The following is a 14,362-nucleotide window of genomic DNA, read 5'->3' on the forward strand; positions in this document are numbered from 1 at the left end:
GATGTGCATGAAATTCTGAAAATAAGGGCTTCGCCAAGGCTAGGCAATGATGTGCTTGCTTGGGGACCAACAAAAAATGGTGTTTTTACAGTTAAGTCGGCATACACTATGGCCTTTGAGGAAACGTGCAGGCTGACTGAAGAACCATCAAGCAATGCTCCGGACAGCCACCACACATGTTGGAGAATTATATGGAAGAGCCTTGTACCGCCTACCGTGAAGAACTTCGCTTGGCGTGTTGCGCCTAATTCTCTCCCCACTTGGCAAAACAAACATAAACGAACTTTAGAGCTCTCAGGAACTTACCCGATCTGCGGGCACAAGGAGGAGGATTCCTTCCATGCTTTATGTAGATGCCCTCTAGCGGTGCAAATGTGGAGATGTATGTCTACTGTAGGGCGTTTGCCGAAGCTGGAAGAACTGAAAAATACAGGCACTGAGTGGTTACTTGAGGCGCTGCAGACACTTACTGATATTGAGCGATGCATGCTACTGATGACGCTGTGGCGGGTATGGCATAACAGGAACGATGTAACTCACAACAAGGACCCTCCGCCAATGGATGTGTCCAAAAGTTTCTTGGTGAGTTACTTAGACTCTCTTTTAACACTCAATCAGTCGGACGAGGAACAGATCAAAGGGAAACATGTGATATCATATGATCAGACTACTTTGCCTCGTGAGATAGTAAACTCAGCTGCTACTGCTCCATGGATGTTGCCGATGGATGGCTGGACTAAACTGAATAAGGATGGAGCCTGGACTGCCGCTGGTGGTGCGGGTGCTGGTATGGTCCTTCGAGATAGTGCGGGAGAGATCATCTTTACATCATGTAGGGTGCTATTATCCTGTAGGAATGCCTTAGAAGCAGAGCTCGGTGCTTGCATGGAGGGACTTTCAGTTGCAATCCAAAGAACGAAGCTGCTTATCTATGTGGAGATGGACTCTTTGCAAGTTATAAGGATGATAAATGATGTGGCCATTGATAGATCAGTCTTTACCTCGCCGGTGGAGGAAATCAAGTTTCTTAGAATCTCCGTACAACTATTTTTACTCATGTTCATCATAGCCAAAATAATGTTAGTGATTATTTAGCAAAATTTGCTAGAACTGAGAGTAGAACCGTCATTTGGCTTAACTCTGGCTTGTCAGAGGTTATTGATCTTTGTGGACCGTGGCTTTACCACTTGAGTAATACAAAGTTCACCTGCAAAAAAAAAGAAATGATCCAACCCGAAGACACACAAATGTAGTGAACAACAACCAGATCCGAGCAAATCCACCAAGGATAGATCCATCGGAGACACACCTTCACATGCCCACCACCGATGCTAGACGCATCAAAGGAACGGGAGCTAGGCGGTGAGACATTTATTCCATCTTCAGGGAGCTGCCGCCGTCTCGCCTTCCTGAGCAGGACACAAAACCTAACAAAACTCAAAGGAACGACTAACAACGGAGGCCTCCCGCCGGCTCTTGCCAGGATCCACCGCGCCCCATGGCCCTAGGGCCACTGGAGACGAGGCGGACCTGTGCCGGCGCCGGTGAGAGGCACGAACCCTAGCTTTTTTTGGAAGAGGAGGAGGTTCGAGGAAGAAATTTCTTAGAGGATCTTCACCTGCTAAAATTTGATAGGCACGAACGATAAATTCACTAAGTTTTAGGAACCAAAAACTTGAAACCATGCGAGGGATTGCGGGAACCAAATGAGTTAGCGGATCACGAGGCAACAATGCGGCTGGGCACAACCGAGTAGGTGCATGCCCCCACACCTACGTGCCTCTGCGATTTTTCGTGTGTTTTCGTTCTCTTTTTATGTTTTTTGATTTTTGAAAACCGGAAGCATGGTGCTCCTGCCTCCTGCAATTCAATGGTAGAATATAGTTAGAGGAAACTGCAAAATCAAAGCGTACCAGATACATATGTCACAGACTGACAAAGTGACGAAAAGCACAATCAAAGCGTACCACCATACACAATGATAAACCAAGAAACGTTGTAGAAGAAGCCCCCCGTTATATTGTGTCCTCTTTGCACCATCTGCCGAAACAAATCCAAGTCCATCGTATTCCTGTTAGGAGGGTAAGAAGACCTCTGACAAGCTCCTACTGGAGCATGGAAGACAAATTATTAGAAGCACCATACTACCACATCACAATCACCATCATGGTATGACCTAGGATTTGAAATTGGCAGATCGATGTAACATATACAAAAGGGAATTCGGGATTTCTAGAGAAAAAGAGAAGCTTGGGAGGGACGGGAGGCAGGGGGGGGGGGGGGGGGGGGGGGGGGGGGGGGGGGGGGAATTCAGATTGACGAAGCTTGCCCCAAGCTGGAGCCGACGGAAAACAAGCTTTGATCACACCATGATCCTCCCATGTACGTAGCTAATGTCTCACGCATATAGAACCACTTGATCAACACTTGTAACAAAGAGGATTGCCCTTTCTTCACCAGATGACGATCCAAGATGGCTTATGGAACGGTTTCAGTTACATCCAACTCCACTGGCGATGACAAATCAGTGAAGACTAGTGTATGATTTGGTATTTGTTGCTTTAACCGAGACACGTAAGGCACTTGATGAACTTTGCTGGATAGCGGTAGAGCCAATTCATAAGCCACTGGCCCCACTTGGTTGACCATCGGAAAAAGGACCAAAATACTTGTACGCAAGTTTGGGATATGGGCGAGCTTCCGCAATTTGTTGAGCATAAGGGTGAAGCTTCACATAAACCTGTTCTCCAATTTGAAACTCACTAGGAGAGTGATTTTCATCACCATAACGTTTAATAATATACAATATTATTAGAATTAGTTGTCATTTATTTTTTCCCTAGAATTACTTCTCTACTTGATTTGTGTCTGCTCAATGAAATCTGAATGGCAAAAGGAATTTCGGATGAAGCGGCTCACTATGTTTTTCTGGCTTAATATACCAATAAATGATAACAATGTTTTAGGTAACACAATGAAGATTCATGCACATACTACACAACACTAACCGAAGGTTGGACTCATTAAGGTTTAAAACTTACGAAGTCGCCATAGACTACTCACTATTGATAGGAACGCCGCTTTCAATTGAAAAAGAACAATCTGCTTCGATAAGATGAACAGAGCGTCAAATCTGAGGTTGTGGCAGGTCACAGTGTGTAGTTAGGTCAAGACACCAAAAGGCAGACAACTCAAGGAATACAACGCACATTATGAAAATATTTCTGTCAGCATTTCCAAGAAAGGTTCATATTGAGAGGAAGGCTCAAAAGCGCCTTCCAATTGGTACATATAGTTAGATACAAATATTTTGCCAACATGTTACACAACCTGAAATATACAATAACATCATCTTACAATAGTTTTATCAGATCAAATTCCCAAAGAGTGCCTATAAATAAAAATTTCAAAGAGAACAAAAGACAACAATCTTTTTGCATTACGCGTATCTGTGTGCTTCTTGATATATAACTTAAAAGTGTTAGGGCAAGCATAACTATAGCGCCGAGCACGTTATGAACGAAAGGTGGGTTCACAGCTCCAAAGTAGGTCCTGTGTACAGGTCTCTTCTAATAACAAAGTTGTCACGGGGCTGGTATTCTTCCAGCCAGACAAATTCAGACTCCCTTGTTCGGTCCCATAAAATGCCTGGAGAAACAATAGCAAACATGTAAGTAATTGAGATACTGAAGCCGTCCTTTGTTAGTAAATCATGGTTGTTCTTCGTCCAGGGGAGATCACGGCACTGACCCGTCGGGTGCGACTTTTGGCGTCTCCGGAAGTAGGAGCAATGCCTCCCATCCTTTGACGAGTAAGGAGGAGACAAGATGTCCAAGATAGCACAGGGAGTGATGGCTTTCAGGGCATGGACATTCCCACCCCCTGTTGGACAAAGCACCATCGCCGCGCAAGGCGCAGATATTTCACCATCCCTCACGACCTTGGCTGGTCTGACTGCCAGCACCAAACAAGTTTGAAATCAGTTGTGCGTACGTGTTTCAGTCGGAAACATTTGGATATTGACAATCATGTATACTTTAGTACGTCAACAGAGTTGAGCGCAGATATTTTCTGATTATGACATCTTAACGAAAAATAAGAGTTTCCATTTACGAACTCTCGGTCCACAGCAAAGTCCAAGACAGACAAATGCAGTACTGACAGCAGTGGCAAAGAAAATTACATATTAGCAGAATTTCTTATAGCATAGGGGATAAAAAACCAGATATAACCTCAAAAAATATTGAGGAAATGAAACAATAAGATTCATCTTAGGGCTTTTCATGTATCTGGACCATATTCTTTGTGTTACAAGGTTCAAGAACTGGTGCACACTCCTCATAAAGTATTGTACAATCTCAAAACTGTGATGCATATATAAACACCTAAAGAAAACAAAATCATCTATGATCAAGATAAAACCTACCTTTTGATAAGTTACCGGGTTCCTCTATATCAATCCAATCATACGCTTTGACATGCACTTTACCATAGAGAAGTTTGCTGAGCACAGTCATGCCTGGATGGTTGTGCAGTGGAATGATGGATGATGCTGGTATGCAATATATTCCAATCTGCAGGGAGAATGTGAAAGGACATTGGGCAACTTCAAAACATATTAAAAGCACAAGAGATAAAAGAGGACTAATGGTGATACAATCATACAAGTGCTGCAGATACAAATAAAATAGCATGACAGTGGGTAAGTAGTTGATGGGGCTTACAGAGAAGCTTTTGCACTCATATATATGACGATATCTAATCGCTGGGCTTGAATGGAGCACTGTTTTCCTATTCAACACTCGTGGTCTTCTCCAAACACGAACAGCTTGTGCTTCACACTCAAGTCCAACATCAGAAGGTGTGATCATATCTGTTAAGGTGTAAGTTAAAGTTCATGAAAATTCTACTGCCAAGCAAGTATAGATGCTGATGGACACAGGTGAGGTCAAGTGTCAGAAAGACCATAACAGGGCATTTAAAGAAACAAAGCAATTCATATGTGAGGTGGACGTTTAAGCTACTTTAAATGAGAGAACAAAGTTGAATGAGGCTACGATTACAGCAGCATCAGAAAAAGTGAAATTGGTGCAACGTCACAACCTCCTCTGCTCACAAGTGCATTATGTCTGAAGTTTCTATTTATTCAGGATAGCATAGGAACACGCTCAATAAATAAAATACTACTGTACTTAGTAGTAAGGCACTTAACAGTAAGGCATTTAGTTTGGTTATCACTGATTCCCCATGTAGTTCTTACCTAATACAGCACGAACATTTTCGACGGCTTCAGGAGATGATGGCCCCTTTTCAGATAATGATGCTTTGCAGACCTCATAAAGCTTCTGGATTGCAGCCATAGAAGGCAAGGCCTTATATAAGTTAATAAGTTAATAATTTAATAAATAAGTCTCAGCCCTCAGAAGAATTCACTCTGAACACATTCTTCCGAGACAGATTGAACAATCCTTGACAGCCTGTTCCAGTAAGAAAAGAGAATTAACATCAACAAAAATCGGCGAATGGAAACGCACGCTGCATTTAACTTGTGGTCAATTCGTGAAAGGGAAAGAGAAAGGCCACTCGTGCTCCTTCCTCTCCCATTAACAGGTGGCTAACTTGTGACTAATGTGACTAATCTTTCTGTACTACATTAGTACAGATCCAACCAATAACATGAACACCAATGTGTTATCGCCGTAGAACATGACATGAACACTAGTGCCTAGATTTACGTAAACACCATATACGAATTCAACCTTTTGTTCCTAGGTTTACATAAATTAGTACTCCCTCCGTAAAGAAATATAAGAGCATTTAGATCACTACTTATTTCTTTACGGAGGGAGTATTTGCATAAACCCTAATTACATATGACCACTAGTGCCTAGATTTACTCCATCCAAACAAGAAGGGATTCCTTGTAGAATTACTAGGGTTAAGGGACGGCTCAAAAACAGGGATATAGATGGATGAGATCCAACCGAGCACTAGGAACAGACCAAAACTGCTGGATAGAACCAAGAACGGAGGCAGCGGGGATGCAGTACCTTGGAAGGGGCGACGAGAGAGGAGGAAAGACGGTCCCGTGGAGCTCTCTTCCGCTGCTCATGAGAGACTTCCCATCTTGTACTTGCAACTTACTCGGTTGGTGAAGAAAAGGGCACCTCACCAGAAATGATGTTCAGATTCGCAACGCAAATGGACTTCCTATCCTGTTCTAGAGGATGGCCGACTTCCCATCTTTGTACAATTAAACTTCTTAATGCTTAATGGCAATTCATCTCAATGCTGTCTAAATTTTTTTAACAACAACAAAAATTAGTGCTTAAAAATGCCCTTTTAGAGCGCAAAAATCTCCCCTTTTCAGGAAAGTGTACCATAGTATGGAAGGCTCGAACATGCATGTGGTTATTTATGGAGAATATACTGTTCACTCGAAACACGTTTGCCGGTTGCTCTCATCGTTTCATGGTGGAGGAGTTGAAGAATCTACTTGCTTCCATACAGGTGGAGAAGTGGAGTAGCCGCATCACAAAGCCCATCCGACCTTTTTCTATAAGAAGAAATATGCAACGGTGTTTAATTAAGCCTTGTGTGGATGGACTTGTGTTGATTCTTTGTCACTTGTGCTTCACACTGAGTGTTGTTTAAGCAAAAACGCCTATAAGCAAGCAGGAAGAAGTAGCGCGTCCTCCATCATCCCTTTCAGGTCCTTTTCATATTTTGTTTTTTGAAGTGCAAAAACATCTTTAAGATGGAGTTTTTTTTTAGAAAAGAAGGATTACTCCCGGCCTCTACATCTGGGCGATGCATGCAGCCATTTTATTAATTATTCACAAAGACCTTACAAAATAGTACATCAGGTAGTTTAAAATCACCATCTTAATAATATGTGTCGCTACTCCTATCCACTTGATGGCGGAGATAGTAATTGATAATAATATCCTTACAACTATCCGTTGCAGAAGCCATCACACAGGGTGAAATAATATACACTAACAAAACCATCCAAACAAATAAGCAGAATTTCACAATCTCACGAGCCACCGTGTTAGCCTGCCTTTTAATTTTAATCTGGCTAAAGCACAGTAAAAGCTTTGTGGTGCCTACCGTTTCTGTCTTCAAATCAAGGAGAGCGGCCTGGTTGCTTTGTGCCTCGTCTCCTCACCTTCTTGGGTAGAGATCGGACATGGCGAGTTCCCTTGTTTTCACTTGTTATAAGTGTGGTTCTAATCCTAGGGATTAGTGTGGTGTTACTTGCTTTATTTGACATTGTATCTGCCGTTTAGCGTTATGCTGGTCGCTTGGCCCTTTTTTTGGAATGATGATACATCTTTTCATGGTGTATTCTTTCCATGATGTATTCTAGCAAAAAAAAAAGGAGGGTAGACCCGTTGAAAGCTTCATTAGAAACAAAAATAGTACGCAAATAAACAATCATTTTCAGAGTGATTGAACGGTATAGAGTAATTTCAATGTAAAGGTACGGGCTTTGCTATATCCACGTAAATATTCTAGGTAAACTTACGTAAGAGCTGGCTTGTCAATAATTGATTGGAAGAAAGAATTGCCTGGTCCCACCCATCTGAAAATCAGGGGGTAGAGAGTATTAGATTTGAAAGTTTATATAGAGTACGTAGGGAGGTTATGTAGGTCTAGGATTATTATAAAGGTACACACACGGAGCTCAGCTTCTTCTTCACTCGAACATGTAGGAATAAAATCCCCTGCGGAAAGGAGTATCTCGCCAACCGAGAATCTGGCCACAACACACATACTAGCGGAGCCACAGTCAGCAGAAATAACAAAAAACATAGATAAATTTCCTCTCTTCTCCAGAAATCCCTTCATTTCTTAGATGCTAAGCTCTCCAAAAGTAAAATAAGATCTTCGAACGCATGGGAATTCTCACATTATCAAGCATAACGAACAACCAAACCGAGTTAAGAGTTGGAATAAACCTCTTCACCCCAAAGTTCCTAAACATCCCTAATAGCCAAATGTAATGCACATGCCTTTGTACAAGACACTAAGGCATGAAAATTATTCTCATCTTCATCACCACAAATAGTGCACGGTACCTGAGATAGCCTGATGATGTTTCACTCAATTAACTTGAACTGACAAAATGTTAGACACCACGCGTCATGCAAAAACTGTAATCTTCTGAAGCACATTAGCTTTCCAAATGATGGTACACAATTTTCTTTCTCCATCTGCCTCACCACTAAACTGCAGAAGAACCCTCCGCGCATCGTCATGAGGATAGAATAGATGTCTAACAAGATTCACATCCAACTCCTCAAACCGAATATGAATAAATCAGACACACACTTCAGTCTTTCTTTTTACTAGTAACTTTTAGACCTATATTCCTAAGACGCCAATTATCTCTCATCAAGATGAGCATAAGTGAGACTGGAGGGGCCCATTCCAAATGATAAGCAGGGTGTACCGTAAACAAACCATTTTTTGGCTGGTGCCAGGCGACGAAGCCTTCCATAAAGTCGTATGTGTTTTATTTGCAAATTTTGCTCCTTATCACATCACAAGTTCGAAAAAGGATTCCATTGTTCAATCCAATACCCTCCTATTTCTAAGGACTCTTCTCTATACTCGTCACCAACTCCTCCAGTCTCACTACAACTCAAACCATGCTTAGGTAGAGATTGTGTTCTTGCTTCTATCACGTCACACGTTCAGAATAGGAAGCATCAGGAAATACTATGTTATTGAGCAAAATAGATAGACCAGCATGAACCACACGCTATACAAAGGTAAAACACAGCTGCACAATGACCTAATTCTTTTTCCCTGAGCAAAGATTGTTTTGGAAGGTCCATGCTTTTTCATTTTGGAGCCATTAAGCTAGAAAACGATCATTTTCTTTCTCAAAAACAAAGACTATATTCCCCGCAAAAAATAATAAAGACTATAAACAAGCCCAGAGGGATCAACACTATTTATTTGCAACGGTTCAGCATGAAAAGCTAAAACTCTGTCAGCCACACACCTTAGGAACTTGCAATTTGATGCATCCAAACTTCAACTTCAATCAATCAGCCATCAAATCATGTTCTTCCTCCAGTTTTAGGAACCGGGGAGTTGGTCATTGGAAATCTAGATGAGAGCTGGATCTAACAAGGACAGATGAAAGATAAACAACACAGGTGGTGTTACTTAAACCGCGAGTAGGCTAAATCGACAGGTATAACAACGTCAACCTACGTTCCAACATTAGTGCTGCATAAGATAGCACTTCACCAGAAGTGTTTAATATAACCTACTAAATCAACGATTAATGCTAGCTATCATCTCTACCAAATAACGTCTCGCCCATGCGCCTCACCGCCTTCTCATACTCTGCCTTTTGGAAGTCACTGAACCTGGAGGTGTCAGCCATCAACAGCTCTGAATACTTCTCATATAGCGTTGTTTCCTTCTTGTCCTTTGCTTCCTGTTGCTTCAGTTTGGCGAACTCAAGCTTCTCTTTCGAGAGACGGAGCTGCACCTCTGACACCTTCTCCCGATCCTTCATAAGCATGGTCTGAAGATCCACTGCACGTTTGATGTCCTCCTGCACCTCAGACGAACAAGGCAACGCCTTGCCTTTGCGTTTTCGTTTGAGCTTTGTCACCTTGCAACTTTGCGCATCTGTTTTGCTTTCAGGAACATTTTCCCTCACTGCTATCCCATGATCGGGCTTCTTCAAGACTTGTGTATCGTCTTTTTCAGGAAGGTTTCCCATGGCCGTTGCTCCATCATGGTCTAGTGCCTTGTAACCCTGTTTAAGTGTTCCTTTTTCAGGCTCATCTTCTCTCGATACTCCCCCATGTTGCAACTCGCTGGACTTCGAATTACCAGCCAACAGCTCACTCCCAGGCAGAAACTCATTGTACCACGAAGCAGCAGTCATCAACAGTTCTGGTTGCTTCTCTGATATTAATGCTTCATTGTCCTTTCTTTCTGGCGGCTCTATTCTGGAAGGTTCAAGGTTTTGATCTGCGTGCAGCAGTTGTACCCCTGTCATCTCCCCTGGATTAGTCTTTAGCATGTTCTGAAGATCCAGTGAGCATTGAATATCTTTTTCCACCTCACCTTTACCTTCATATTTCTCCTTCGCAGTGACGCTACCTTCTTCGCTTGTCTCTTTTTCAGGGTCATCCTCAGTATCTTCAGAGGATGACGTGTAGTCCCCAGACTCAGACAGCTTAGCTTTTCTGGAGGACAAAGACAAGATGTAGGATTTCCATTTGGGTTGGTCCCAGACAACTTTCCAGCAGTGGTTATAAGCAAAACGACGTTTTACTTCCTCAAGATACATCGCCCGTGCTTCCGCGTTGAACATCACCCATGTTTTGTCCATCAGCTGCATATTGTCAGACAGGTCACTAGGATATTTTGCCTTGACCTGGCACCAGCAGTCATCGAAGCGGGCAATCTTTGGGATCATCTTATGCCAATGACACCTCAAATGTGCTGGTTCCCTTCTCCTATCTTTAGGGGTGTTGCTGTTGTATGCTGCTATAACATCCGCCCAGTACACGTCATACTTCTTGATCTTTGGGCTATTCAGCCAAATACGTATCTACAGTTCCAGCACAAAGTGGTTCAAAAAACATTTGAATGTCGTAACAACATGAAAAGAAAAGGAGCAAACAAGCTTACCAGCCTTATGTCCTCCTGTTCCGTCCAGTGTAATCGCTTAGCAGTCCGGTCAGGTTCAGCAGTCTCATCATTGACTATATCAATGTCTTGTTCTTCTTGACGAGTTTCCATACATGGGGTGCCTGAATCAGACGCTGATGTGGACGGCATAACTAGAGCAGGTGGTGGAGGCGGCATCCGTGGTGGTAAAGAGTATGGAGCATACTGAGGTTGGACAACAACGTACTGGACATTCGGTGGGTATAGGTGTTGCTGTGGGAATTGGTGGAAAGGGATATTCATGGCATACGGCGGTTGTGAAAGTTGCATATGCTGAGAAAATTGCGGGTGGCAAAAATTCACAGGATTGGGTATTGATGTTGGCTCATTTGGACAATTCTTACGATTTAATGAACCACCAGGTGGGCGTGGACTCATTGTAACAACAGGCAATTGCTCTTCTGCTGAAATATCCAATGTGATCAAATGAGCGGGTGTTGCATGGGGAGGAATGGAAGCCTGAACCAACTAAAGTTTTCCATCACAGGATAAATTGAAACGTACCAAAAGAGATATAAATTTGTAACAGTTGCTTTCTGCCTTCTGGTTTATTACTATGTGGGCCTTGCCTCAAACAGTCAGCAGAAATATGCACACATGATCTCGCTGTACACCACAGCAGTGTAGCAATCCACAGTATAGTGTGTGTTGAAAGGTGTCACGCCCCTGAGAAAACCCATTGTCAAGCAAACATGCCAAATTATGTGAAAAATGTATCGAACTAACAATATATCAGTTCAACCAAACCTCTAAATACATAAAAAAATGTGGTGCTATCTTCCAAATTAGTGCTTGGAGAACTAGATTAAACTAAACAGCAACTTGGCTGTGAATGTATTCCGGAACACCAAAAATTTCAGATACCATAACAAAAGGATGCAACCTAGAGTACTCAACCTGCAGACTAAAATTACAAGAATTCAACTCGAGAATTATTTTTTCAAATGCAGGAGCTTTCAAAGTCAATAATCATAATTTATATCAGAGTTTCCTGAGTTACCTCAGCCTCAGCACTGCTAAACAGGTACTCATTCCGTAACTTAATATAAGAAGTTTCTTGACACTGTCATAGTGTAAAAAAACGCCTTATATTAAGTTATAGAGAAAGTAACATCTATCTTAATAGAAAGCCACATCATTTTCTTCAATGGAGTTGCAAGTTCCACAATTTCTGATAGCACCTAAAGATCACTCCAAAGTTGCTTATGAGGAAAACTTATTTTGATAGCACCTAAAGATCACCACTTAGTTTTATAGAACTAGAATTTCTCAGAACATTCATTAGCATCTAAATCTCTCCTTATCTTTTCTCTATTAAGATTTTGTTTACCAACATCACAGTGCTGTCAAGGGGCTGATTCTACCCGCATTCCCAGTCCAATTCAACTCCCACACAAACATCCTGCCGTGAGACACCACCATGCTCTAATGGGCATCCTCCATAACTTCCATGTATCGGTATTACGCGATTGTTTTTAGACAAAGTGGATAGGCTAACTGCTAACCAAACTAGTCATAAAACAGAACTGAGACACATTGTTGCTAGAAGGAATATCGATACCATCATAATTCCAAATCACCAGAACCCGAGATCAAGGTATGATGACTAAAATTCAACACATATAATCTGCAATGAAAATTACTAGCACTAATCCGGTGGAACAAAAAAAATTAACCTTGAACTGGGCATCCAATTGGTCTGTCTCACACGATGAGCCCTACCATCTGACGTATCCGACACCTAACCGTACGAAAATCAACACCGCAACGCAACCAAAGTAATGGTTCTTGTCCATTTCAACCTTGGAGGGAAATCGAGAGGGGGAAAGAGATGTACCGCGGGCAGCGGCAGGGCGCGAAGGGGAAAGTTTGGTCGCTGTTGCTGGATTTGGGATGTCGCCGGACCCGGGGAAGCGGGGCAATACGACGGGAGTGGAGAGCCAGTGCCAGCTCCAGGCCGCAGCTACAGCCGCCGCTGCCGTAGATCGAGGCCGGCGCAGGCCGCGGGGATGGGTCGAGGGTTTTGTTTCTTCGGTTTGCGCAGTTGCGATTTTGGGGGTGCGCCAGGACGGTGACTCGGTGAGTGGGAACTTGGAAAGCAAAACAAGCAATTTTTGGGAGTAAATTACAGGTTTGGTAAATCAACTCGTTGGCGTTTTTTTAACACGGTAAATCGCAGATGTTCAAAAAACGCACAAACACAAACTTTATTCTATAAGAAACTGAGCCGGCACAACATCGTAAGATTGACGAAATCTTTACGGGTGTATATGCAAAACACTTCAATGAGGTTCTTGTGTATACCAAAGTATGTAACATCTATGGTCTCGCATACAGTCCTGGATACGGTGCTTCGTTCCGCTGTTGTCATGAAGCATTGCACACTCGCCCAATGCTTTTTTACAAAACAACTCTTCAAACTTTTCGTAATCCAATCACACGCGAGGCCATCCCACCTTTGTAACTTTGCGATACGGCTCCTCGATATCACAAATTCATTCAAGGTCGTGCGAGTTGAAACTCCTATGTCTTTCGAGTCCTAATGTGCTATGTTAAATATTGCGCAACCGTGTTCACTCAATAGTATAAAGAATATTACCATAATCATATAACTATTATTGTAATACTTAGTGGATTTTAACCTTACTTAAGGTGCCACCCCCTATCCTACATCTAATGCCATATCACCAGTCAAGATCGGTCAAAGCAAGTCGAAGGATAAAGACCCCTAAAAAGAATAAGTCAATAAAGGAAACAAAGAAGCAAAAAGGCTTAAGCCCAAGTAAGAAAGTCTCTTCTAGTGTAGAACACCCCCTCTCCTCCAATGGGCCACTTCCTACCTCCTAGACCAACAAGGAGCAAATGGGCGAAAGGACGAGAAATTATCTAGTCCTACTGCACATCCTTATTTCAAAGATAGTCTTGGTCATTTTTTAAGAACCCCTAGACCATAAAAGCCCCACATGGGCATGTAACCAACTCAGTCTCACTAAAATATACTCAAGTGAAGGGTCACAATCTACCATCACTCTAAATCTCCTAGGCATCAAAGTTCATGCTCGCATGCCGCACCCCTCATTCCTGAATTAGTCAACCGTCAGACTTCCTTCCACATGCGACGTCGTTGGCGCATCGTTGCTGACTCTGGGTCGCTCCTGGCAAATGCCTCGGCAGCGTCCCCGCGCCTCACTGGTGCTCGTTGCGCCGCTACTATGTTCGGTCTCGTACCTTCACATAAATTGTTTGACGCGAACAAAAAATCAGGCAATAGACTAGCAGAACTGAAAACATAAACACTTTGAAGAAAAATGTGTTGATCTTGTAGCAAATATATCTATGCATAATGGTGTGGTTCGTGTTGGGTAACGTAGCAATAATTCAAAAAATTCCTACGTGTCACCAAGATCAATCTAAGAGATACTAGCAACGAGAGAGAGGGAGTGCATCTTCATACCCTTGAAGATCGCTAAGCGGAAGCGCTACAAGAACGCGGTTGGTGGAGTCGTACACGTAGCGATTCAGATCGCGGTCGATTCCGATCTAAGCGCCGAACAACGGCGCCTCCGCGTTCAACACACGTACAGCCTGGGAACGTCTCCTCCTTCTTGATCCAGCAAGGGGAGAGGAGAAGTTGAGGGAGAACTCCGACATC

General features: G+C 42.8%; 2 protein-coding genes across 3 annotated transcripts; both read right to left on the reverse strand.

Moving 5' to 3' along the window:
• Positions 1–3,233: 3,233 nt before the first annotated feature.
• Positions 3,234–6,364, reverse strand: LOC125509083 (plant cysteine oxidase 5-like). 2 transcript variants are annotated; one of them, XM_048673960.1, is made up of 6 exons: positions 6,051–6,318; positions 5,261–5,477; positions 4,725–4,873; positions 4,427–4,574; positions 3,751–3,954; positions 3,234–3,648 (listed from the first exon to the last, which is right to left on the reverse strand). In XM_048673960.1, exons 2-6 carry the CDS (start codon positions 5,358–5,360, stop codon positions 3,533–3,535), a joined length of 717 nt encoding a protein of 238 aa, XP_048529917.1. In that variant the 5' UTR covers positions 5,361–5,477; positions 6,051–6,318; the 3' UTR covers positions 3,234–3,532. The 2 variants fall into 2 exon arrangements, with proteins under 2 accessions (XP_048529917.1, XP_048529916.1); XM_048673959.1 differs by having other exon boundaries at positions 4,427–4,873; positions 6,051–6,364.
• A 2,653-nt stretch (positions 6,365–9,017) lies between these two features.
• On the reverse strand, positions 9,018–12,796 carry LOC125509082. The gene is made up of 4 exons (XM_048673958.1): positions 12,548–12,796; positions 11,215–11,376; positions 10,672–11,114; positions 9,018–10,591 (listed from the first exon to the last, which is right to left on the reverse strand). Exons 3-4 carry the CDS (start codon positions 11,086–11,088, stop codon positions 9,308–9,310), a joined length of 1,701 nt encoding a protein of 566 aa, XP_048529915.1. The 5' UTR covers positions 11,089–11,114; positions 11,215–11,376; positions 12,548–12,796; the 3' UTR covers positions 9,018–9,307.
• Between the last annotated feature and the right edge of the window lie 1,566 nt (positions 12,797–14,362).

This window comes from Triticum urartu, chromosome 5 (genome assembly GCF_003073215.2).
Source record: "Triticum urartu cultivar G1812 chromosome 5, Tu2.1, whole genome shotgun sequence".
Classification (NCBI taxonomy): Eukaryota; Viridiplantae; Streptophyta; class Magnoliopsida; order Poales; family Poaceae; genus Triticum; species Triticum urartu.

Excerpts from the sequence above, each read along its gene's own strand:
- LOC125509083 (XM_048673959.1), bottom strand. The coding sequence starts at position 5,360 with ATGGCTGCAATCCAGAAGCTTTATGAGGTCTGCAAAGCATCATTATCT. Across the intron at positions 4,874-5,260 it reads AAATGTTCGTGCTGTATTAG|ATATGATCACACCTTCTGAT; the intron begins GTAAGAACTACA and ends ACACCTTAACAG. Across the intron at positions 3,649-3,750 it reads CCAAAAGTCGCACCCGACGG|GCATTTTATGGGACCGAACA; the intron begins GTCAGTGCCGTG and ends TTGTTTCTCCAG.
- LOC125509082 (XM_048673958.1), bottom strand. The coding sequence starts at position 11,088 with ATGAGTCCACGCCCACCTGGTGGTTCATTAAATCGTAAGAATTGTCCA. Across the intron at positions 10,592-10,671 it reads AACAGGAGGACATAAGGCTG|ATACGTATTTGGCTGAATAG; the intron begins GTAAGCTTGTTT and ends CTGGAACTGTAG.